This window comes from Myxine glutinosa, chromosome 7 (assembly GCF_964187855.1).
Source record: "Myxine glutinosa chromosome 7, kmMyxGlut1.1, whole genome shotgun sequence".
NCBI classification, from domain to species: Eukaryota; Metazoa; Chordata; class Myxini; order Myxiniformes; family Myxinidae; genus Myxine; species Myxine glutinosa.
The window spans coordinates 116,568,820-116,588,807 of record NC_136267.1 but is presented as its reverse complement, the minus strand read 5'-3'; the positions used below and the strand labels follow the sequence as shown (position 1 = coordinate 116,588,807).

The 19,988-nt window shown below is 48.4% G+C and overlaps 1 protein-coding gene across 1 annotated transcript; it reads left to right on the top strand.

The window, feature by feature from the left end:
• The first annotated feature begins 11,095 nt into the window (after positions 1-11,095).
• On the top strand, positions 11,096-16,186 carry LOC137430607 (uncharacterized). The gene is made up of 3 exons (XM_078781146.1): positions 11,096-12,231; positions 12,385-12,608; positions 15,392-16,186. The coding sequence occupies exons 1-3, from the start codon at positions 11,164-11,166 to the stop codon at positions 15,924-15,926; spliced, it is 1,827 nt and encodes a 608-aa protein (XP_078637272.1). The 5' UTR covers positions 11,096-11,163; the 3' UTR covers positions 15,927-16,186.
• The last annotated feature ends 3,802 nt before the right edge of the window (positions 16,187-19,988 follow it).

The window sequence follows — 19,988 nt, the reverse complement described above, 5'->3', positions numbered from 1 at the left end:
AGTAAAAGAAAAGAAAGATGGTTTGGTGAGGCTCCGTCGAGGATGAACGTGAACGGTCCCCGAATCTTCGCGCGGGAGTGCACAAGATGGCGTGAATCGCCACACAGCACACTGAGCCATGAAGCAGTGGCAAAACGTCCTCCTCCGGTCGTTCCACACTCCGATAAGTCTCTCAGGGCACAGAGCACATGGCACAGAGCGCAGCCGTCCTCCACCCAGGCCAGAACAAGAGAGAGCCTTTTTCCACAAGCGCACATGAGCCAAAAATGCGACCGCCTGCACCGAGCACCAGAACGAGAGAGAGAGACGGAGGAGCCCTCTCGCGGGGACCAGCATAGTTTGGGGGGGGGGGGGGGGAGGGGCAGGGGGACAATGCCCACATCTTAATTTTTTTCAGTAGTTTACAATTGAGATAAAAACATCCCACATTTAAATGTGAGTAACAATTGATATGAAACTATGGAATACATCTCTGAGCAGTGCCCCTCCACCCTGACCACTCATTAAAGATGTAGTTCCATTACCCGTCCACGCGCGTCTGCTCAATGTCCATATAACCATCTGTCGGGAGGATGGGATTCATTTCTGCATTGTCTGGCTTCAAGTTTGGTAAGGAGTAAACAAATATGCCATGTACTTGCCATTGCATTATTATGGTTGCCATTGTCTTATAATGGTTGAGAATGCTTGCTTCATAGTGTTTTATACCTTTCTGTAGATGTGTCGAATTCAAGTGTATTAAAGCTCAGAATTGGAGTAGGTGTGGACATCTTTGATTTTTACCACCACAATACAACAAACAACAACAACAGGCATTTTAAGGCCATTTTCCCTGCAAGAGCTGGGGTTAGCCTTGCGGTCCCCATGACAATCTTCTCCATTTTGCCCTATTTTCAGCATCTCCCCTTGTTAACCCCCTTGCCCGCATTTCTTCTTCGACTATCTTTAGCCAAGTCTTTCTCGGTCTTCCCCGTCCTCTACTTCCTTCTACATTCATTTCCATCACTCTTCTCAACCAGTCACTTTCATCCTTCCTCAACACATGACCAAACCATCTCAAACTGTTTCTCTTCACAGCATCCATCACAGGCTCTATTCCCATCATCTTTCGCAATTCATCATTTGTCTTCCTCTCTCTCAACGATACTCCACACATCTACCGAACCATTCGCATTTCCACCCTTTCCAGCCTTCGTTGCTGCTCGACGTTCATTACCCATGTCTCGCTGTCATAAATCATAACACTTCTCACACATGCAGCATACACCTTTCCCTTCAGCTTCAACGACACTTCCCTCCTCGTCAGCACGCCACTCAGTTCCCGAAACCTCTTCCATGCACATCTCACTCTCGCAACCGTTGCAGAGTCTGATCCACCTTCTCCATTCAGCATGTCTCCTAGGTAACAAAATGTTTTCACACCTTCCAGCTTCACGCCGTCTCCAAGATCCAACTCAACATTTCCTCCATCTGCAGCTCTCTCTGTGCACACCTTACACTTGAATGTAGCTGCCACACTGGTTAATGACCTTCTCAAACCACTACATTTTTGATGAACCCACTCAGCGCACATTGTACATTGAATGGAATTCACTCCGCCACCCTTCCTGCACACAGCACATGGCCACTTTCCAGTTCTTTCCACCTCACCACATGCTTTACCACTTGCCATCACCTTCGTTTTTCCGATATTCACCTTCAGACCTTTTGTCTCCATACATTCCTTCCACTTGTTCATCTTCTCCTTCAGTCCATTCATACTTTCTGCAATCAACACCAGATCATCTGCATACACCAACTCCCACAGTAAACCCTCCTTTACATTCCAAGCCAGCACCTCCATCACAGCAACAAATAGTAGTGGACTTAGTACCGACCCCTGATGCACTCCCACCTTCACCTCAAACTCACCACTGTTCCCATCCTTCGTCCTGACAGCTGTGCGCGCTCTTTTGTACATTGCCATCACTACTCTGATCAACCATTCCTCCACTCCTAACTTCCTCAATGCCCATGTCACTACTTCGCGTGGAACCCTATCGAATGCTTTCCCCAGATCAACAAACCCAAGAAACAACTTCTTCCTCTTCTCCATGTTCTTCTCCTGCAACTGCCTCACAATAAAAAGCGCGTCTGTCGTTCCTCTTCCTGGCATAAATCCAAACTGCTTTTCGTCAATCTTCACTTTGTTCCTTATCCTCCTCTCCAACACCCTTTCCAATACCTTCATTCCATGCTCCAATAACTTTATCGCTCGATACGAGCCACAGTCCAGAGGGTCACCTTTCCCCTTGTATAGAGGCACGAGGGTACTCAGTTCCCAATTCACTGGAATGCGGCCTTCTTACACAACCAGATTGCAGATCTCTGTCATTCTCTTCACTCCCCAACTTCCCACTGCCTTCAACATATCTCCCACAACTCCCGTCGGCCCTCCCGCTTTTCTACACTTCATTGCATTTATCGCTTCCTCAACTTCCTTCTCGGTTATCTTCTCTGCCGGTCCTAAAACTGGGTTACTCTCTATGTTGCCATCCCATTCATTCTCTGCATTCAACAGCATTTCCATATATCTCTTCCATCTTCCTTTAATTCCATCTGGGTCCATAACGATTTGTCCCACTTCATCCTTCAAGCAACTCACCCCCATCACATCACATCTTTCTTTCGCTATCTGCTTTGCAATCCTGAACACCACTCTCTGACCCTCTTCCAAATCCAAGCGTTCTCCGAACATTTTCCTACATGCCTCCTGCACCTTTGCTACCTCTTTTTTTGCAGCCTTCTTGGCTGCCTTATAACTTTCATGCTCTGCTTTTTCTGCCCCCGTACCCTTCGTCTTCTGCCACTCCTTGAACTTCTTCCTCTTCTCGTCAATCTTCTTTCCAACTTCATCATCCCAACACCATGTTTCCGAGTGCCTCAGTGGTCCTTTTGTCCATCCACATGTCTCACCAACGGCTCCCAACAGACTATCTTTCATTGACATCCAACCATTTTCAAGCTCAACCACCACAACAATAATGAACGTAAATTGTATTTGTAATTTCACGTACACTGTAACTACACTAACAAATGGTAATTTTGAAAGTCAGACCTAGCTAACCATTATTAATATTAAGCCCTTGCCCCACCCGCTCCCCCCAAATAGAGAAGTCAAACTATGCCTATGGGGAGGAGAGACGCACCCTCCTTTCTCCCTTGTTGATGTCGCTCCAACCAATCATGCATTTCGGGGGCGGGGCCTCACGGCCTGCTTAAGGCCCAATGACGAAGCTCGGGGCATGGCCTGCCAGTTACGATCCTTTGAGGTGGAGCCTAGCCATCCTTCGGGAATGTTTGGCTGGGCGGGGTGTACTTGCCGGTCGTAATGTCCGGGTACTGTCGGCGATTATGGTTGTTGTAATGGTGGCCCTTTTTAGTTGTAATAAAACATAAGGGAAAATCACAGGAGGCAAGTACATACTGGGAATTAATCCTTAAGCCCTTTTTAACTTAACACAAAAACCACCCTCCATGTGGTGACATTTAAACACTCTTAACCTGACAGGTTCCCTACTTAGTACACCGAGGTTCTTCTTTGCGTCCACGGTCCATGCTAAAACCTATACATTCCTATCTCCACTACGGTATTTCATCCCTACCCCCACATACGTAACAATATATATATACGGTATATATATATATATATATGTATATATATATATATATATATATATATATATATATATATATATATATATATATATATACATACATATATATATTACCAGTAGAAGCCGACAAACGAATTTTCAGTCCCCAGGTTAAAGTTGCATACAGAGAAACGATCCCATATAAAGGGAGGGGCGCTTTGCGCCTCCCTTTGATTGTTCAAGACGATATAAAATGCTTCAAAAAGTAAGAAGAAAAAAAATATTCAACCCAGATGAGGCTTGAACCTACACTCCCCAGCTTGGAGAGGCTGATGCTTTTCCAATAGATTAGGCCATTAATCCAACACATTATATTTGGGTAATAACATTTTGAACAGTTATAAAGTTTGTATATATTTATATTGTTATGGATCTCAACGTCGGCCCCTTTTCCCCTTACCAAGGGGGGATTAATCCCCTTGTCCGTGACTGACTGACGTGAGTCCTGGGGGTCTCAACGCTCCTTCCGGTCGGGAGCAGCCAGGGTATTTGGTCTACGAAAAGTCCCAAGGACCTGAGTGCCACTCTTGACCGCGAAACAGGGGAGGGACTCCCGCTCGAACCACGGTTTTAGATGGTCTAGTTGCCGAGTGGTTTTTAGCAACCCGAAGTTCAAGTCATTAGCATTCACTAACCCGATTCCGAAACGTTGGCCAAAATCGCGCCACAGGTACTCAATCGAGAAATCACTAAGAAGAACGGATGTAAAGGAAAGAAGGCAAGGTAGGAAGAATAGGGATTTATTACTAATATTTACAAGACCAAAGAAACCAAGGAAGAAGGAAAAATACGAAAATAATGACAGAAGCAGGAGAAGCCACAGTGCAATACTAGCTTACCTATACAGTCTTACTTATTCCCAGGGACAACACAAAGGACAGACGACAATCAGACTTACATGGGGAATGAAGCAGAAATGAATGGCAGGAGGTGGATGGCTGGACGGACGAGAAGGTGGGATCACAGGGTGGGAAGGATGCGGGTCCGGTTGGTGTGACGACGCGGATCGAGGTGAGCAGCCGCCGACCCTCCTCAATCGTGTTCGCACGCGGCGTTGCTTCGCGGCCGCAACTGCCGTCAAAGCTCAAAGCTGCGGTGGTCAAAACTGCGGTGGATTCAAAGCTGCGGTGGATTCAAAGCTGCGGTGGACTCAAAGCTCATCAGAGGTCTCTCGCTTATCTGTGGTTCATCTGCCGCATCTTCCGCATCTCTCTCCGCAGTCCTTCCCCACCCCCTTTTATGAGGCGCGTGGCGATCAAGCCGCCGGCCTGTTGGAAACGCCCATCGGTGAGCTCGCCTCGGCCTTGATTGGTCGCGAGGGCTCACCGATCCCGCCCCTTGGGGAGGCGTTGGCAAAGCCACACCTTGTTCCTGGCGCTTTGCTGACTCCTCCCACCTTCTGCTCCGAGATGACCTCGTGTTCAATGGAGTCTTGGGGTGAAGGTGATGCCAATAATCCCACCCAAAGGGCAGCGAACGCTGCCGGCAATTGCGTTTTATGGTGGCAATTGAAAGGGGATTCTATCTTATCTGATTCGGTGCAATGCAGTGTCAATTAATGGGAAACAGAGCCTTAAGCTAATACACATAATAAGGAAATAACTATTTATAAGGGTATATGGTGGCCTACGTGCTTGTACATGGACTAGCTAAGGGGACGACCTTTGACCTTTACACACAACGGAGGTATTTACAAGGATCATTACACTATTTACCGAAGGTGATATTTACAACAATTACAGGATTCTCAAATCCGCAACACTGCACCCTCATCCTCCAGGCACGTCCCGGGCCTATAAAACTTTACTTAGTGTGGCACGTAGGTGTAATTCCCTCTACAATTAACCTGACCCTGAGTGCGACAGTTTTAAACACAAATAAGTATGTCCCTCTGCTGCATTGCACCCTACCTAACAGGTTCACGCCCACAGGATAACCGAATTGCGGAATTGTTCTCAAACTACACATGAACGGTGGGGAGCATTATTTACAAGTGACGCTGATTGTATTTACACTGCAACCCAGGACCTGCGATTGTTCTTTTGGGGGGGGGGGGAGACAGCCTGCACTGCATCGACGCACCAGCACCAACAAAGAGCACCATAAAGCACCAAAACGCACCGGAGTGCACAGTCACCATCGTTAAAAAAAACAAAAAACCCTGTTGGTGGTCTGCCTCTTCGGCTCCCTCTGCTGGCCATTGTTCTTCCTGATGTTGTCAACTTGTTCTTGTTTTGCGGCCTATTTGGTGGATAATAAAACGGCACACAATGCGTCCATCTTTTTTTATTTATGGCCCACAGGGGCCGACTATGGGTGGTTCACCTGTGGGCTTGGTGCCACCTCACTGGGTCCGCAAGCAAGATCTTGGGCCATCGTGGCCGGTCCCAGCAGAGGGACCATGCCCCAACCCGTGGGGTCCATGAGTGGTGCTCAGCCACAGACATGTGGTCCATAAGTGGTGCGTGGATGCAGGCAGCTGGTTGCGAGGATTCGGGCACACCGACACGGCCCCCCGCACGCCCCCCTCAGTGCCCAGAGAGCACGATCCATGGGTCGGGGAAGGAAGACAGAGAAGACAGGTGAGTGAGGGGTAAGGTCACAAGGGTACACATCAACGAAGGCAATGCAGAGTGAGGTGTGTCTGGAGACTGAGCGGAGAAAAGCTCGTCCCTACCGTACGTCACCCCCCCTGTTACCTACTCTACCCTTGCCCTTACCCCATATTTACAAAAATCTACACCCTTACCAATTCGTCATTAATGTCACGTCTTCCCCATATTTCCCCTGTACCAAATTCGTCACAATCCCACTAATCCAAAATTTGCCATCACCAATTCATCATCAATCCTCATAAGGAGGGAGAGATGGAACATCAGCACAATGTCACACCCACGTCATGATGCGTCTCACATTCCAAACATTTGCACAAAAAAAAGAATACATGGCATGGTGTGGAGTTACGTCACCCCAGGTGAGTGGATGTAGATGGTGCGAGGAGATTTCCATCCTATCTACCTTCTAAATGACATTAACACACTTTACACTACCCGGGGTCTTTCCCTGCCAATCCATTGGCCATCCTAGTCTATGCGGTTTTAAGAACCAAATTCCCATTGACCAAACTGTGGTGCTTCATCAATTTGGGGTCTCACTCCCCCGATTCAACTCCCTGTGCCTTTGCACAATTTCAGGACTGGGTCGTGTGGCTCTCCCAGCAGGTCTACCCACCTGCACACCTCCACCACTGCAGTTGCCTCTGGGCTTACCTGCTCCTTACCCTAACCTATCTACCTGGGGAAGGCCATCTGGCGCTCTCCCCACTCGGTGCCCTCTCTGGCACTGGGCTACCCGGGTCCGTCCTCCGGATCCTCAGGCCCCATCCACAACTATAACGGCTCCCAGAGCCCACCTGCGGCCTCACCTGGCCTACGTGCTTGTATATGGACTAGCTAAGGGGACGACCTTTGACCTTTACACACAACGGAGGTATTTACAAGGATCATTACACTATTTACAGAGGGTGATATTTACAACAATTACAGGATTCTCAAATCCGCAACAATATATATATTTAATTTTAAAGCAAAAACGATAGCAATTCAGTGGAATTTGTTTTGAAAGCCATGAACTAGACCTATTCGCCAATGGATACTTCGTTTCAGCTAGTTTCAATGTATAGCCCTTGATATATGAGTGCCAACACATTTTGGGCAGAAGAACGAACGGACAGACAGACAGAAACGCGATTTCGAGGGTTTTCTAAATAAAACTCAAGAATGTGGAAACAGACATTGCTGAAATTTGGAACATATTACCTCGATGTACAAAGCATTTACTTTTGAAATTTGCAGCCGATTTCATCCAGTATAAGCTGAGAAACGTATATTCAATCCCCGTGTTAAAGCTGCATACAGAGAAACGATCCCTTCTGTAAAGGGAGGGGTTCTTTGATATTACCCTTTTAAACAGTCGCTGCTGAAAGAAATTTGGAGCAAACTAGTTCCATCACCAACTCGATGGTATTCATAGAATACTTACCCTGCGCAGTCAACGTGGTGTGAGCCAACTCTTCTGTTTTTGAACGTTTCTTTTTTTTGATCCAATATGGCTGCCAGACCACGTGAGTGATGACATCATAAATTTCTATTCTCTAATATAATTGTTGCATAGATCACGCTCAATAAATTTCAAACTGATCAGACTAAGTGTTGTCCCTGTCGAATTATGAAGTCATAATTATGGCACTAATGACATCATCGTTAACAACACCTATTCCCCATATGGAGTTATTTACAATGAATCACGTTTCAATTTTTTCCAAATAGTAAGGGAAACATATGAAAATCTGTTAACTAAATCGTTACCAAAAATTTTCTTCACCAATATGTTTGTAAAGGTGTGTAATAACATGTGTTAAAATGTTGAAGGTCAACTCCCGTGGGAAACCCAGAAAAAAAGCTGTTGAATTCGGGTACCGAAAAATTATTTTCGAGAATTTTTATTTTTTTTAATCGGCCCTTAAGTAACTTATGAGGGTCAAATAAGGGTTTTTCATGATTCTGAGTTGATTGTTAACATTTATATTTCACCACAGACACTCCTTTGTGAAAAAATAATTTCTAAATGTATCTCATTTTCTACTTTGCAGGACATGGAGTCTAGCAATATGGATGAAGACGTTACTCCACCTGTACTCAATTGCTTCATCTGTGCACGCTCGGATACACCAGCTGAAAGGCTCATACAGGCAACTCCAAAGGGATACTCAACTTTATTGAAACAAGCAGAAACTGTCGAAAATGTTACTGTTGTGGAACGTATGAAGGAGGCTCAAAAGGAAGGAAAACTGAGGTACCACCAGAAGTGTAAAAATGATCTGTACAACAACTTTGTTGCAACCACCAAGAAGTCAGCTCAAGCATCAAAGGCAGAGAAAGAGTCATCAAAGTTGAAGAGAAGACGCACTACTTGTGAGTTCAGTTCATCAACTGGCTGCAGTTCTAGAAGATCACAGTCAGTTGACCTCCTGTATAAGGATGTATGCATTCTTTGCAACCAACCAGCCCAGCTCTACAAAAATAATCCAGCACAAGCTAGAAAGAAATACAGAGTGCCAGATAATTTGACTGCAGATACACTGAAGGCAAGCTTGCTGAAGACAGCACGGAGTCGCGGGGATGACTGGGGCACTGAAGTCACTGGACGCCTGGAAGGGATCAACGACTTGGTAGCAGAAGAAACACTGTACCATTTGCGATGCAAACTTATGTTTGCGAGAGGTGACAGTTTGTCCAAGACTGATGAGGAAGGAAAAAGGAAGAGAGGACAGAGGAGTATTGATGAGGAGCGAGAGGCAGTTTTTATTGAATTCTGCGAATGGTTAGACTCAGAATTAGAGCATGGGGTAATGAACATGGACCAAGTCCATGAAAAGCTGCAGGAGTTTGATCAGTCACCAGAGAAGAGCCTTTCTTATTCAAAGCATTGGCTAAAGATAAAACTTCTAGAGAAATACGAAGACACCTTGTATTTCACAACACAGGAAAGAAGGGCAGATGTACTCTGTCTCAAAGATGGCACCGACAATATTCTGCGAGGGCATCATGCTAATCTTGACCATGGAGATGAGAAGACTCAGATCATAAAGACGGCACTCAAGTTCATATCCAATGATATTGCCTTGATTGATTTAGGTCCAAAGTCATACCCCACCACACACAGTATGACTGACATCGATAGTCAGCTGACACTTGTTCCTGCAAGCCTTCAGATGTTCTTGAGACCGATTGTCAAGACAGACGAAAGAGTTGCCGTTTGGGGGCAGAATTTTATTAAGGCCTGTCGACCTCGGTCTGGAGCATTGCCACACCAAATGGGGCTTGCCATACAACTTGATCATAGATTTGGGTCAAAATGGATGCTCAACAAGTTCCACCGGCTGGGATACACTGAGTCTTACACGGAGACACAAAACTACAAATACTGCTTCCTTAATAGTAGGAGTGGAGATGATGTTCCAGATACTTCTGGCACTCTTGACACCATTGTGGAGGAAACCGATGAACAGATCAATGATGAGGTTGCGGTTGATGCTGCGCTTGAGGATCAATCAGTGATGACAGCCAAAGTGCCAGCCAGTGAAAGTGAATTGTCAAGTAATGATCAGGTGGTCTTTATGGAGGTTGGGGAAACAAACAATGCAGTCACTCAGTTTGTTGGAGACAATATAGATTTAAACATTGTCTCTATTCACGGAAACACTCCCTTTCACTCAATGGGTTGGATCGAAGTCACCTCTCTGGCACCACCTTTGCCAGATCCACAGACAACAGCAGCTTTCCCCCGGGTGAAGTTGAAGGCACTCGACAAAGCTAAGATCCTGAGAGGAACTGAAGTAAAGATTATTCCATTTACGAACAGGAAACAGATAGGAACGAACGCGATCATGTTTCTCCCCCTCGCTGAGCTTTCCTCCTCCCTGGCTCATGATCAGCCACTCCTCACTCCAGGTGACACACTCTGGGCAGCGGGGTGGGTGATCAAAGCCAACGATCCTGAGTTCCCACACTCCAACTGGAATGGCTGGATGAAGAGAATCCATGCTAATGATGCAAAGCAGAGCACACAGATCGAGTTCCTCCCAGTTATTGAAGGAGACCCTAATGACCTCAACACCATCTTCACCACTCTGAAAGAGTGCATACGGTGCGCTGGGGTCGCTATAGTGACCTTTGATCTTCCGATTTGGCTGAAGGCTGTGAATATAATATAGCAGGCAAATCTACCCGTCATTCCAAGGTTGGGTGGTTTTCACCTGCTGAAGTCTTATCTTGGATCAATGGGTAACATCATGGAAGATTCTGGACTACTAGATGTGATCCAGTTGATCTATCCTGGAAGTACGACAGCCAACCACATCATGGATGGAGGATGTTTTGACAAGGCAATCCGTGTTCACCTCCTCATCGATGCAGCCATCTATCAACACATCATGAAACTTGCCTTCACTGAGGAGGAGCGTGGTGACATGAAGACCTTCATGGAGAAGGTGGCTGATGGGAAGATGGGAGCCAGACACTCAGACCCAGTAGTGCCAGTGTTTGAGCAAAGGTTTGAAGAAACCTTCAAACGACTCGCAAAAGGAGGAAGAACACCTGCACTCTGGGTGGAGTACCACCACATGGTAGATGTGATCAAGGTCTTTATCAGAACCGAGCGACTTGCAGACCACAATGGGCATCTGTCCTGCATTGTTACCAAGATGCTTCACATCTTTGCCGCTGCAGGCCATCATCAGTATGCCAAGGTCGCACGGCTGTACTGTCAACTCATGAAGGAACTAGAAACTTTGCCTGCTTAAAAAGACACCTTAGAACGTCTCACTGCCCACGGGAACCACGTTGTCCGTTACTCAAGTCATGAGTGGTCCGGCACATGGTGTGACATTTGCATTGAGCAGACATTAATGAAGGCAGCCAAGTCACAAGGTGGACTGAGCAGAGGAAGAATGAGAAACAGTTTTTCTGGCCACAAATGCTGGGTGCTCACCCTCAGTCACCTGTCTGATGTCAACCGGCGGATGGAGGAGGACGTCAGTAAACATGTTCCAGTCCACAGAGACCTTGCCAAGACACAGATGAAGCGAGATGCAGAGGCAGTTGAACTTGTCCTAAAATGGTTTGAGGAGTTCAAGCCATTCGACAACGATAGAGACAAGGAGTTGCTCGTGTCTTTCTCAACAGGATTCACAAGCACTGGAGATGACGCAGTCAATGCTGAGAGAGCAGCTGAAGTTGGGATGGAGATGCAGATCAAGCTGGATGGACAGTCAGTGACGTCGACCATGGATGTCAAGTCAAAGATAAAAGCCCTGTCATCACTAAGAAAATTTCCCTTGGTCAACGAGAAAAAGATTCACCTTGATTCACTAAAGTTGTTCAACCGACTGATCATTTTCGCCCAGCGGGATATGACAGTTGAGACAAGCTTACAGTATGAGCTGACTCCCTTCCCATTGTCCCTGTTCAGCAACAAAGATCAGAAGATGAACAAGGCAAACAAGGCAGACTTTTCAAATACAAGCCTGAAGGCGTTAACTGATCCACTTGACTTGACTAACCAACCCTGCTGCACCCTCGTAATTGATGGCGGATGGCTTGTCTACATGGTGAAGTGGGAACAACGTCAGACCTGGCAGGAGATCGCCAACAGTCACCTGAGCTACGTGCAGTATCTGGGCCGCTGCTCCCAGAAGATCATTGTGGTCTTTGATGGCTACAGCAGATCACCAAAAGATCACGACCACATCCGGCGTACCAAGAATTCCTGCTGTAATCTCCAGATTCGACCGGATATGTCCAACTGGACCCCAAGAGCAAAGTTTCTGGACAACACTCATAACAAGAGTGAGCTCATCCACCTTCTCTCTTCAACCTTCCGAAAACATCACATCACTGTGGAGCAGTGTGACAATGATGCTGACACTTCAATTGTGAGAGAGGCATTGGCTGCTGCTTCAGATGGCTCTGTTGAGGTCAGTACCATTTGTGTCTTCAGTTAGTATAACTATTGGATGGAGCCCGGGGGGAGATGGGGTAATTTAAAAATAAGAGAATTCACACTGTTGAAAAGTTAAATCTGTTCTTGAACGGTTCATTATGCTTTGTACATGTTGTTATATTTTCAGGTGCGGGCAGAAGATGCAGACGTGCTGGTAATGCTGGTGCACCATAGCTCAGACAGCCACCATCCACTCTTCTTAACCACATCAAACGGCTCTTATGACGTCCGAAAGATCAAAGAATCTCTCTCCGAAACACAGAAGTGCTACCTGCTCTTCTGTCACGCCTTCACGGGGTGTGATACGGTTTCTGCAATCACTGGTCATGGGAAAACAACTCTATTTGCCAGGTAATAATGATAATACTACTATTACGTCGGCAAATAATACTAATACTAATAATAATAATAATTATAATCATTGTCATCATAGTATAAATGTTAAAAATAATAATAATTTTATTTCTGTTTTACATTATACTGAAGGAGCTGGGGCTCCCACGTCGATCGGAAGAATGGACGCGACAAAAAGCTGGAATTCATCCGAGTTGCTTTAATCAAACCAAACACTCAGGCACTCTGAAAAGCCCGTTTATCGGGCAGCAATATATATCATATTATCCCGGAGCGTTTGCCCAGGAAAGGCGAGAGGGGGCGTGGCCCAGCGTCCTGGCTGCGGCCTGGCAAGTTGAGCGCGGGCCTGCCCGGGCGTCCTGGACGAGCCCGGCATGGTGATCGCTCCGCGTCCTTGATAGGTGCAAGGCGATTGTGAAAACCCAGCGGTAGCCGCTACACACGTCCCCCCAGAATCGACTTGCACCAGCAGGGTCAATTTGAGGGGGGTCCTGATGACCCGGTCGAAGCGACCCCTGGCGGGTCGTGGGAGGGGGTCCGGTGTGGTGGTGGGTGGTCGAGTGGGGGGCACCGTGGACGGGGGGCGGCCTCGCCGCGGCGGAAGGGCCACCCGTGGTGGGTGGTCGACGTCCACGTGCGCCGGCTTGAGGCGGTCCACCGCAATCCGGTCCGACCTGCCGCCGATGTCGATGACGAACGACTTGTCGTCCCGTCGCAGCACCCGGAAGGGCCCGTCGTACGGCGGCCGGAGTGGCCCCCGATGTGCGTCGTGACGCACAAAAACATACTCCGCTGTGCGAAGTGCTGGGGGGACGTAGGACTGGGGGTCACCGTGGTGGGATGTTGGCACGGGGGCAAACCGTCTGGCGGCCTCCTGGAGGTCCGAGCGCTGGTGAGCTGCGGACCAGGGACTGGTAGCGTCGGGCACGAATTCGCCCGGGACGCGTAGTGCCTGGCCATAGACAAGCTCGGCGGTGGATGCCTGGAGGTCCTCCTTGGGGGCCGTGCGGAGGCCCAAAAGGACCCACGGGAGCTGGTCGGCCCAACCGCCGTCTTGAAGGCCGGCCATGAGCGCGGCCTTCATGGAGCGGTGGAATCGCTCGCACAACCCGTTTGCTTGGGGGTGGTAGGCCGTAGTACGGTGGAGCTTGACCCCCAGGTTGCGGGCGACCGTGCCCCACAGCTCGGAGGTAAACTGTGGTCCGCGGTCTGACGAGATGTCCGCCGGTGTGCCGAAGCGGGCGACCCAGGTGGCGATGAAAGCCTGCGCCACGTCGGCGGTGGTGGTGGAGACGAGGGGAACGGCCTCCGGCCACCTGGTGGTCCTGTCCACCATGGTGAGCAGGTGTGTGAACCCCCGTGACGGGGGGAGGGGGCCCACCAGATCCACGTTGACGTGGTCGAAACGTCGTTCGGGCACGGTGAAAGGTGCCAGCGGGGCCTGGGTGTGTCGGTGGACCTTGGCCCGTTGGCAGGCCGTGCAGGTGCTGGTCCTGGTGAGAGGCGGGTATGACGCTCAGTTGGGCGCCGGTGTCACACAGGAAGCGCCGTCCGGATGCTTTATCCGTGATGAACAGTAAGTTGCCCGTGTGGCCGGCGCTCATGGCTGGTAATGAACGCCGGCCCGGCCGTTTCCCGGCCTGCCGAAGGTGCACGGGGGTCGGCATGTCCGGGCCTTCTGTCCGAACCTTGCATGATAGTAACACCACGCTTGGTCAGGTGGAGGCCCCGGTCGTCGTGCTGGAGGTGGTCGGCTCGGTGTAGCGGCCGCCAATTGCGTCGGCAGTTCGGTCGTCGACCGTGCCGGGTGCTCGGGCGCCATGGGTGTTGCGTCGGACGGCGGTGGGTCCCATGTTGCCGCTGCGATGCGCTGTCCTGCGGCGGAGATCTTGTCGGCTTCTCTGGCAAGGGCCCGGGGATCTGTGATCGACGTGCTTGCCAGGGCGAGGCGTACCGGGTTAGGCAGCTGACGGAGGAACAGCTCCCGGAACAGGAATGCCGGAGAGTGCTCGCCGAGCAGTGAAAGCATGTAGTCCATTCGCTCAGAAGGGCGCGTGTCGCCGAGCTCGGGCAGGTCGAGCAGGCGCCGTGCGCGCTCCGCCGATGGGAGGGCGAAAGCATCGAGGAGAAGCTTCTTAATCGCGCCGTATTTGTCAGCGGCTGGCGGGCTCTCGAGGAGGCTCAGGGCGCGGGCCGCGGTGGCCGAACCGAGCGCTGCTACCACATGGTGGAAGCGGGTGTCGTCGGCCGTGATGCCTCGCAGGGCGAACAGGGAATCCGCCTGTGCGAACCAAACCGCCGCGTGAGCCTCCCAGAAGGTAGGCAGTTTAAGGGCGACTGCCGTGTCCATGTCGGTAGGTCACCAATGAAGGAGCTGGGGCTCCCACGTCGATCGGAAGAATGGACGCGACAAAAAGCTGGAATTCATCCGAGTTGCTTTAATCAAACCAAACACTCAGGCACTCTGAAAAGCCCGTTTATCGGGCAGCAATATATATCATATTATCCCGGAGCGTTTGCCCAGGAAAGGCGAGAGGGGGCGTGGCCCAGCGTCCTGGCTGCGGCCTGGCAAGTTGAGGGCGAGCCTGCCCGGGCATGCCCGGGCATGCCCGGGCGTCCCGACCGAGGCCTGGCAAGTTGAGCGCGGGCCTGCCCGGGCGTCCTGGACGAGCCCGGCATGGTGATCGCTCCGCGTCCTTGATAGGTGCAAGGCGATTGTGAAAACCCAGCGGTAGCCGCTACAATACTTTACTTGACATAGACCTGGTGCTTTTTTTTAGGTTTTGCGAAGGGGACGTGGCTGAGTACATCGACATCTTCCTTGACACAGAAGCCACCAAGGAAACAGTGATTCAGGCTGGTACTGCGATTTTCAAGTACATTTACCATGGACGAGATACTACATTGGGTGAAATTCGGTACAACATGTTCTCAAGGAAGGCAGCGGCAGGAGTGATCAAACCAGAGACTCTACCTCCAACAGAGGGTGCAGCTGCACAACATTCACTCCGTGCCTACCTGCAGACCCGGGACTGGATCCTTCTACAGAGCATGTCTCTGAACCCCAGTGACTATGGATGGACAATAGGTGTGCATGGGTATGAGCCAGTTCCAACACCGGGCCCCACGGCTCCTGAGGAGCTATTGCAGTTCACGAGCTGTAATTGTCATGGAGATTGCAGCAACCGGCGATGCAGCTGCAAGAAGAATGGGGTCACGTGCATCTCGGCCTGTGGAGTCTGTAATGGCATTACATGCAGAAACTGCAGTCATGATGTTGTTGAGTCTGAAGAAGACATAGACAATGACTATTGAAACTTCTGACATTGTGAATGAGAAATAACTCTTGAGTATTATATATGTATGTGAAATAAAAGCTACTTTGTGTGTAAATGTAAAAGTGAAAATATAAATGTTAACAATCAACTCAGAATCATGAAAAACCCTTATTTGACCCCTCATAAGTTACTTAAGGGCCGATTAAAAAAAATAAAAATTCTCGAAAATAATTTTTCGGTACCCGAATTCAACAGCTTTTTTTCTGGGTTTCCCACGGGAGTTGAACTTCAACATTTTAACACATGTTATTACACACCTTTACAAACATATTGGTGAATAAATTTTTTGGTAACAATTTAGTTAACAGATTTGTGAAATATCTCATAAAATGCCCTTACTAAAAGAGAGGTTTTGGAGATATCGAGGTGCAACGTTTTTTGGTTTTTCCAAGATGGCGCCTGTAACACATGACATATGATGTCATGATTATCAATGAAATAATATAAAGGAGGAGGAGCTCCTATGGTGAAAATTCCATGTCCATCAGACCAACAGTTGCCTGAAATTTTAAAAATAATGATCGGATGGATGTGTTGTATTTGTCGAATTATGACGTCATACCGAGGGCACTGATGACATCATCATTAGCATATGTTATTCCCCATGGGGAGTAGTTGACAATGAGCCAGGTCTCAATTTTTTCCAGGGAGTAGTTTGAGATATAGAGTTGTCGAAGTTTTTCCAAGATGGCGCCTGTACCACGTGACCTATGATGTCATTACCATCATTTAAAATATCATACAGGAGGAGGCCCTCCTGAATGAATGATTGAATGATCATTTTAAGGCCATGTTCCCCACTAGAGCAGTTAGCCTTGCAGGCCCCATGACAGGGCCCCATGACAATCATGGTTCCCTGTTTGAGGCAATGTTTTTATGGCCAGATGCCCTTCCTGATGCCAACCCTTGGTCATGCTCTTACTATGCACAGGGATACCATGTGCCTATTCTAGGCCAGGGTACACACCGTGATCATTCATCCCAGCAAGCCTGGTACTCATATTTGCCGACCTCAGAAGGATGACAGGCTGAGTCAACCCCCCTGGTGTTAATTCAGCAATCGACCGGGATTCGAGCTCGGGATCCTAGGATCCCAAGCCGGCACCCTAACCACTAAACCGTGTCAATCGGCCCAAGAATTACAGAGAAAAAAATTCATACTGATCGAATCAAGCGTTGTACTTGTCGAATTATGACGTCATAATTAAGGTGCTGATGACATCATTAACATATCCTATTCCCCAAGCGGAGTACTTGACAATGAGCCATGTTTCAATTTTTTTCCATGGAGTGGTTTCGGAGATGGAGGTGCAACTTTTTTTCGATTTTTCCAAGAGTGCGCCTGCACCACGTGACCTATGACGTCATAATTAACATTTTAAAAATTCCACACGAGGAGCCGATTCTGAAAATGTCGTGGCAATCAGACGAACAGTTGCAGAGGAATTTTTGTTTTATTCATACTGATCAGATCAAGCGTTGTACTTGTCGAATTATGACGTCATAATTAAGACCGATGACATCAACATATCTTATTCCCCATGGGGAGTACTTGACAATGACCCGTTTCCATTTTTTCCATTGAGGGGTTTGAGAGATATAATTCTATAAGAATTCTATAAGAGATTCAAACTTGCAAATCAGCATACTTTCAGCTGCGAAAGATCGCATCCATTCGCCACTTTCTTACTCCTCAAGCTGCTCTAACTCTGGTCTGTGCCCTTGTCCTCTCAAGGCTAGACTATTGTAATTCTTTGTATGCTGGCTGCCCTCAGTTTCTCTTGGATAAGTTACAAAAGGTTCAAAACTCTGCCGCTCGTCTTGTCTGTAAGGCGAAGACGTCTGACCATGTTACTCCGCTCCTTGAATCTTTACACTGGCTGCCTGTCTCTGCTCGTGTGCAATACAAAATTTGCACACTATGTTATAAATCATTGTGTGGAACGGGACCTCACTATCTCTCCGATTTGCTCACTCTCTATGAACCTTGGCGACGGCTTCGTTCAAGCGACGACTCTATGACCTTAGAGCCGCCGCGCACCAGCACCAAGTCGTTTGGCGAGAAATCCTTTTCCTTTGCTGCACCTCTGCTCTGGAATGACTTGCCTTCCTCTGTTCGACGTGTTGACTCTCTTCCTGCCTTTAAAACCTCCCTCAAAACCTATCTGTTTCACAAGTCTTTCAAAGTCTAAGTCCTGTTTTCCTTTTGGTTTGAGGTGGGACAGAGATCGAGAGTATGTCTGTGTGCATGTGCGGGGGAGGGAGGGGAGGAGGAGGGGGAGTACACATCTGTGGGTTTTGAATGGGGAGGGAGAGGAATAGGGCAAGAGTGAAGGTGTGTCTGTGTGTGTGTATGTTTGTGTGTGTGTGTGCGTTCGCATGATAATGTAAAGTGCCATGAGGGTAGTTTACTCTGCTTGATGGGGCTATATAAGACTCCTTTATTATTATTATTTTAAAGGTGTAACGTTTTTCCAAGATGGCGTCCATACCACGTGACCTATGACGTCATAATTATGAAAAAATTTCTACAGGCGGAGGCGCTTCTATGGCAAAATTTCGTGTCAATCGGACCGACATTCGCCGAGAAAATGAATTTTAAAAATGCAGACACGGCACACGTACGTACCCGATTGCTTAACCCCGCTTTTTGCTTCGCGAGCTCAAGGTAATAAGCTTGCTTGCGCTTGCCAATCCAGCCATACTTCCTTATGAATGGAGTGCTTATCAATGCTTCTGAATGGAGTGCTTGCTCAAGTGATTTAGCTACTTGGCGAGCCCTCTACAAGTTGATTGGTAATGGAACACACCCCCGACAACCTATGCTTATCGTATTTCCCCAGACTAACGAATCCGAGTCGTCTCAACTTGCTCGGCCTCATGGTAAGGTGCTCAAATGAGTCTTCACATCTCAACTTGCTCGGCCTCATGGTAAGGTGCTCGAATGAGTCATGTCTCAACTTGCTCGGCCTCATGGTAAGGTGCTCGAATGAGTCTTCACATCTCAACTTACTCGGCCTCATGGTAAGGTGCTCGAATGAGTCATGTCTCAACTTGCTAGGCCTCTTGGTAAGGTGCTCGAATGAGTCTTCACATCTCAACTTACTCGGCCTCATGGTACGGTGCTCGAATGAGTCTTCACATCTCAACTTGCTAGGCCTCTTAGTAAGGTGCTCGAATGAGTCTTCACATCTCAACTTACTCGGCCTCTTGGTAAGGTGCTCAAATGAGTCTTCACGTCTCAACTTGCTAGGCCTCTTGGTAATGTGCTCGGATGAGTCTTTACCCATGAATGATGTCGATCCCATTGCCTGTCCGAGTTTTCTAGCCATAATATTTCGCGAACTGTACAATGTACATGTGACACACGTCTGCGAGGTTTCCTGCCATTTTCTGCTGTTCTTTATTGGCGGCCTTCATCTCCTGCATCAGCTCAGCCTGCCCAATCTCCATCTTAGCCATCATTTTGGTGAGTATGGCCATTAGCCCTGTTCGTTTCCCTTCTGCTATGGTGACGCTGGTCTGCTGCCTCCAGATGCCTGTTCGTTTAGGAGCACCGAGCCAATTGGAGCCGAGTCTGAGGCTACTAGGTGAGAGGGATGACCACCGCACCCTCTACTTCCATTTCTACTGTGACCTTCCTGGTTCTGGCTGCGTTGATCCTCCATGGTGATTGGTGATTCTAATTTTAGCACCAATCACGTGCTCCATAATTGCTTTTAAGTGTGATTTCTCACACTACCAGTCTGAATCCAACTCCTTGACACCAATGTTGCAGTCATCTGGTCCATTCCAGTTGCCTGGTTCAAATCCGGCGAGTCACCTCAATGGGACCATAACGGTCAACCAATTGGAATCTCTCTGCCGGATGTCTAAAAACCACGATACGTGCAGATTGGAGCCCTGAATCAGTCGAGCGCTACGCTACTTAGCACCACAGTCTTATAGTCAATTAGACCGAGCGAGCCTGAGAGTGTGGCACTATCTTTACATGTGCCTTTAACCGCTGCGACCAATTATTCCTCAACAGGCTTTCTTT

Coding starts and splice junctions, on each gene's coding strand:
- LOC137430607 (XM_078781146.1), top strand. CDS start 11,164: ATGAAGGCAGCCAAGTCACAAGGTGGACTGAGCAGAGGAAGAATGAGA. Junction 12,232..12,384: donor CTTCAGATGGCTCTGTTGAG/GTCAGTACCATT, acceptor TTATATTTTCAG/GTGCGGGCAGAAGATGCAGA. Junction 12,609..15,391: donor AAAACAACTCTATTTGCCAG/GTAATAATGATA, acceptor GCTTTTTTTTAG/GTTTTGCGAAGGGGACGTGG.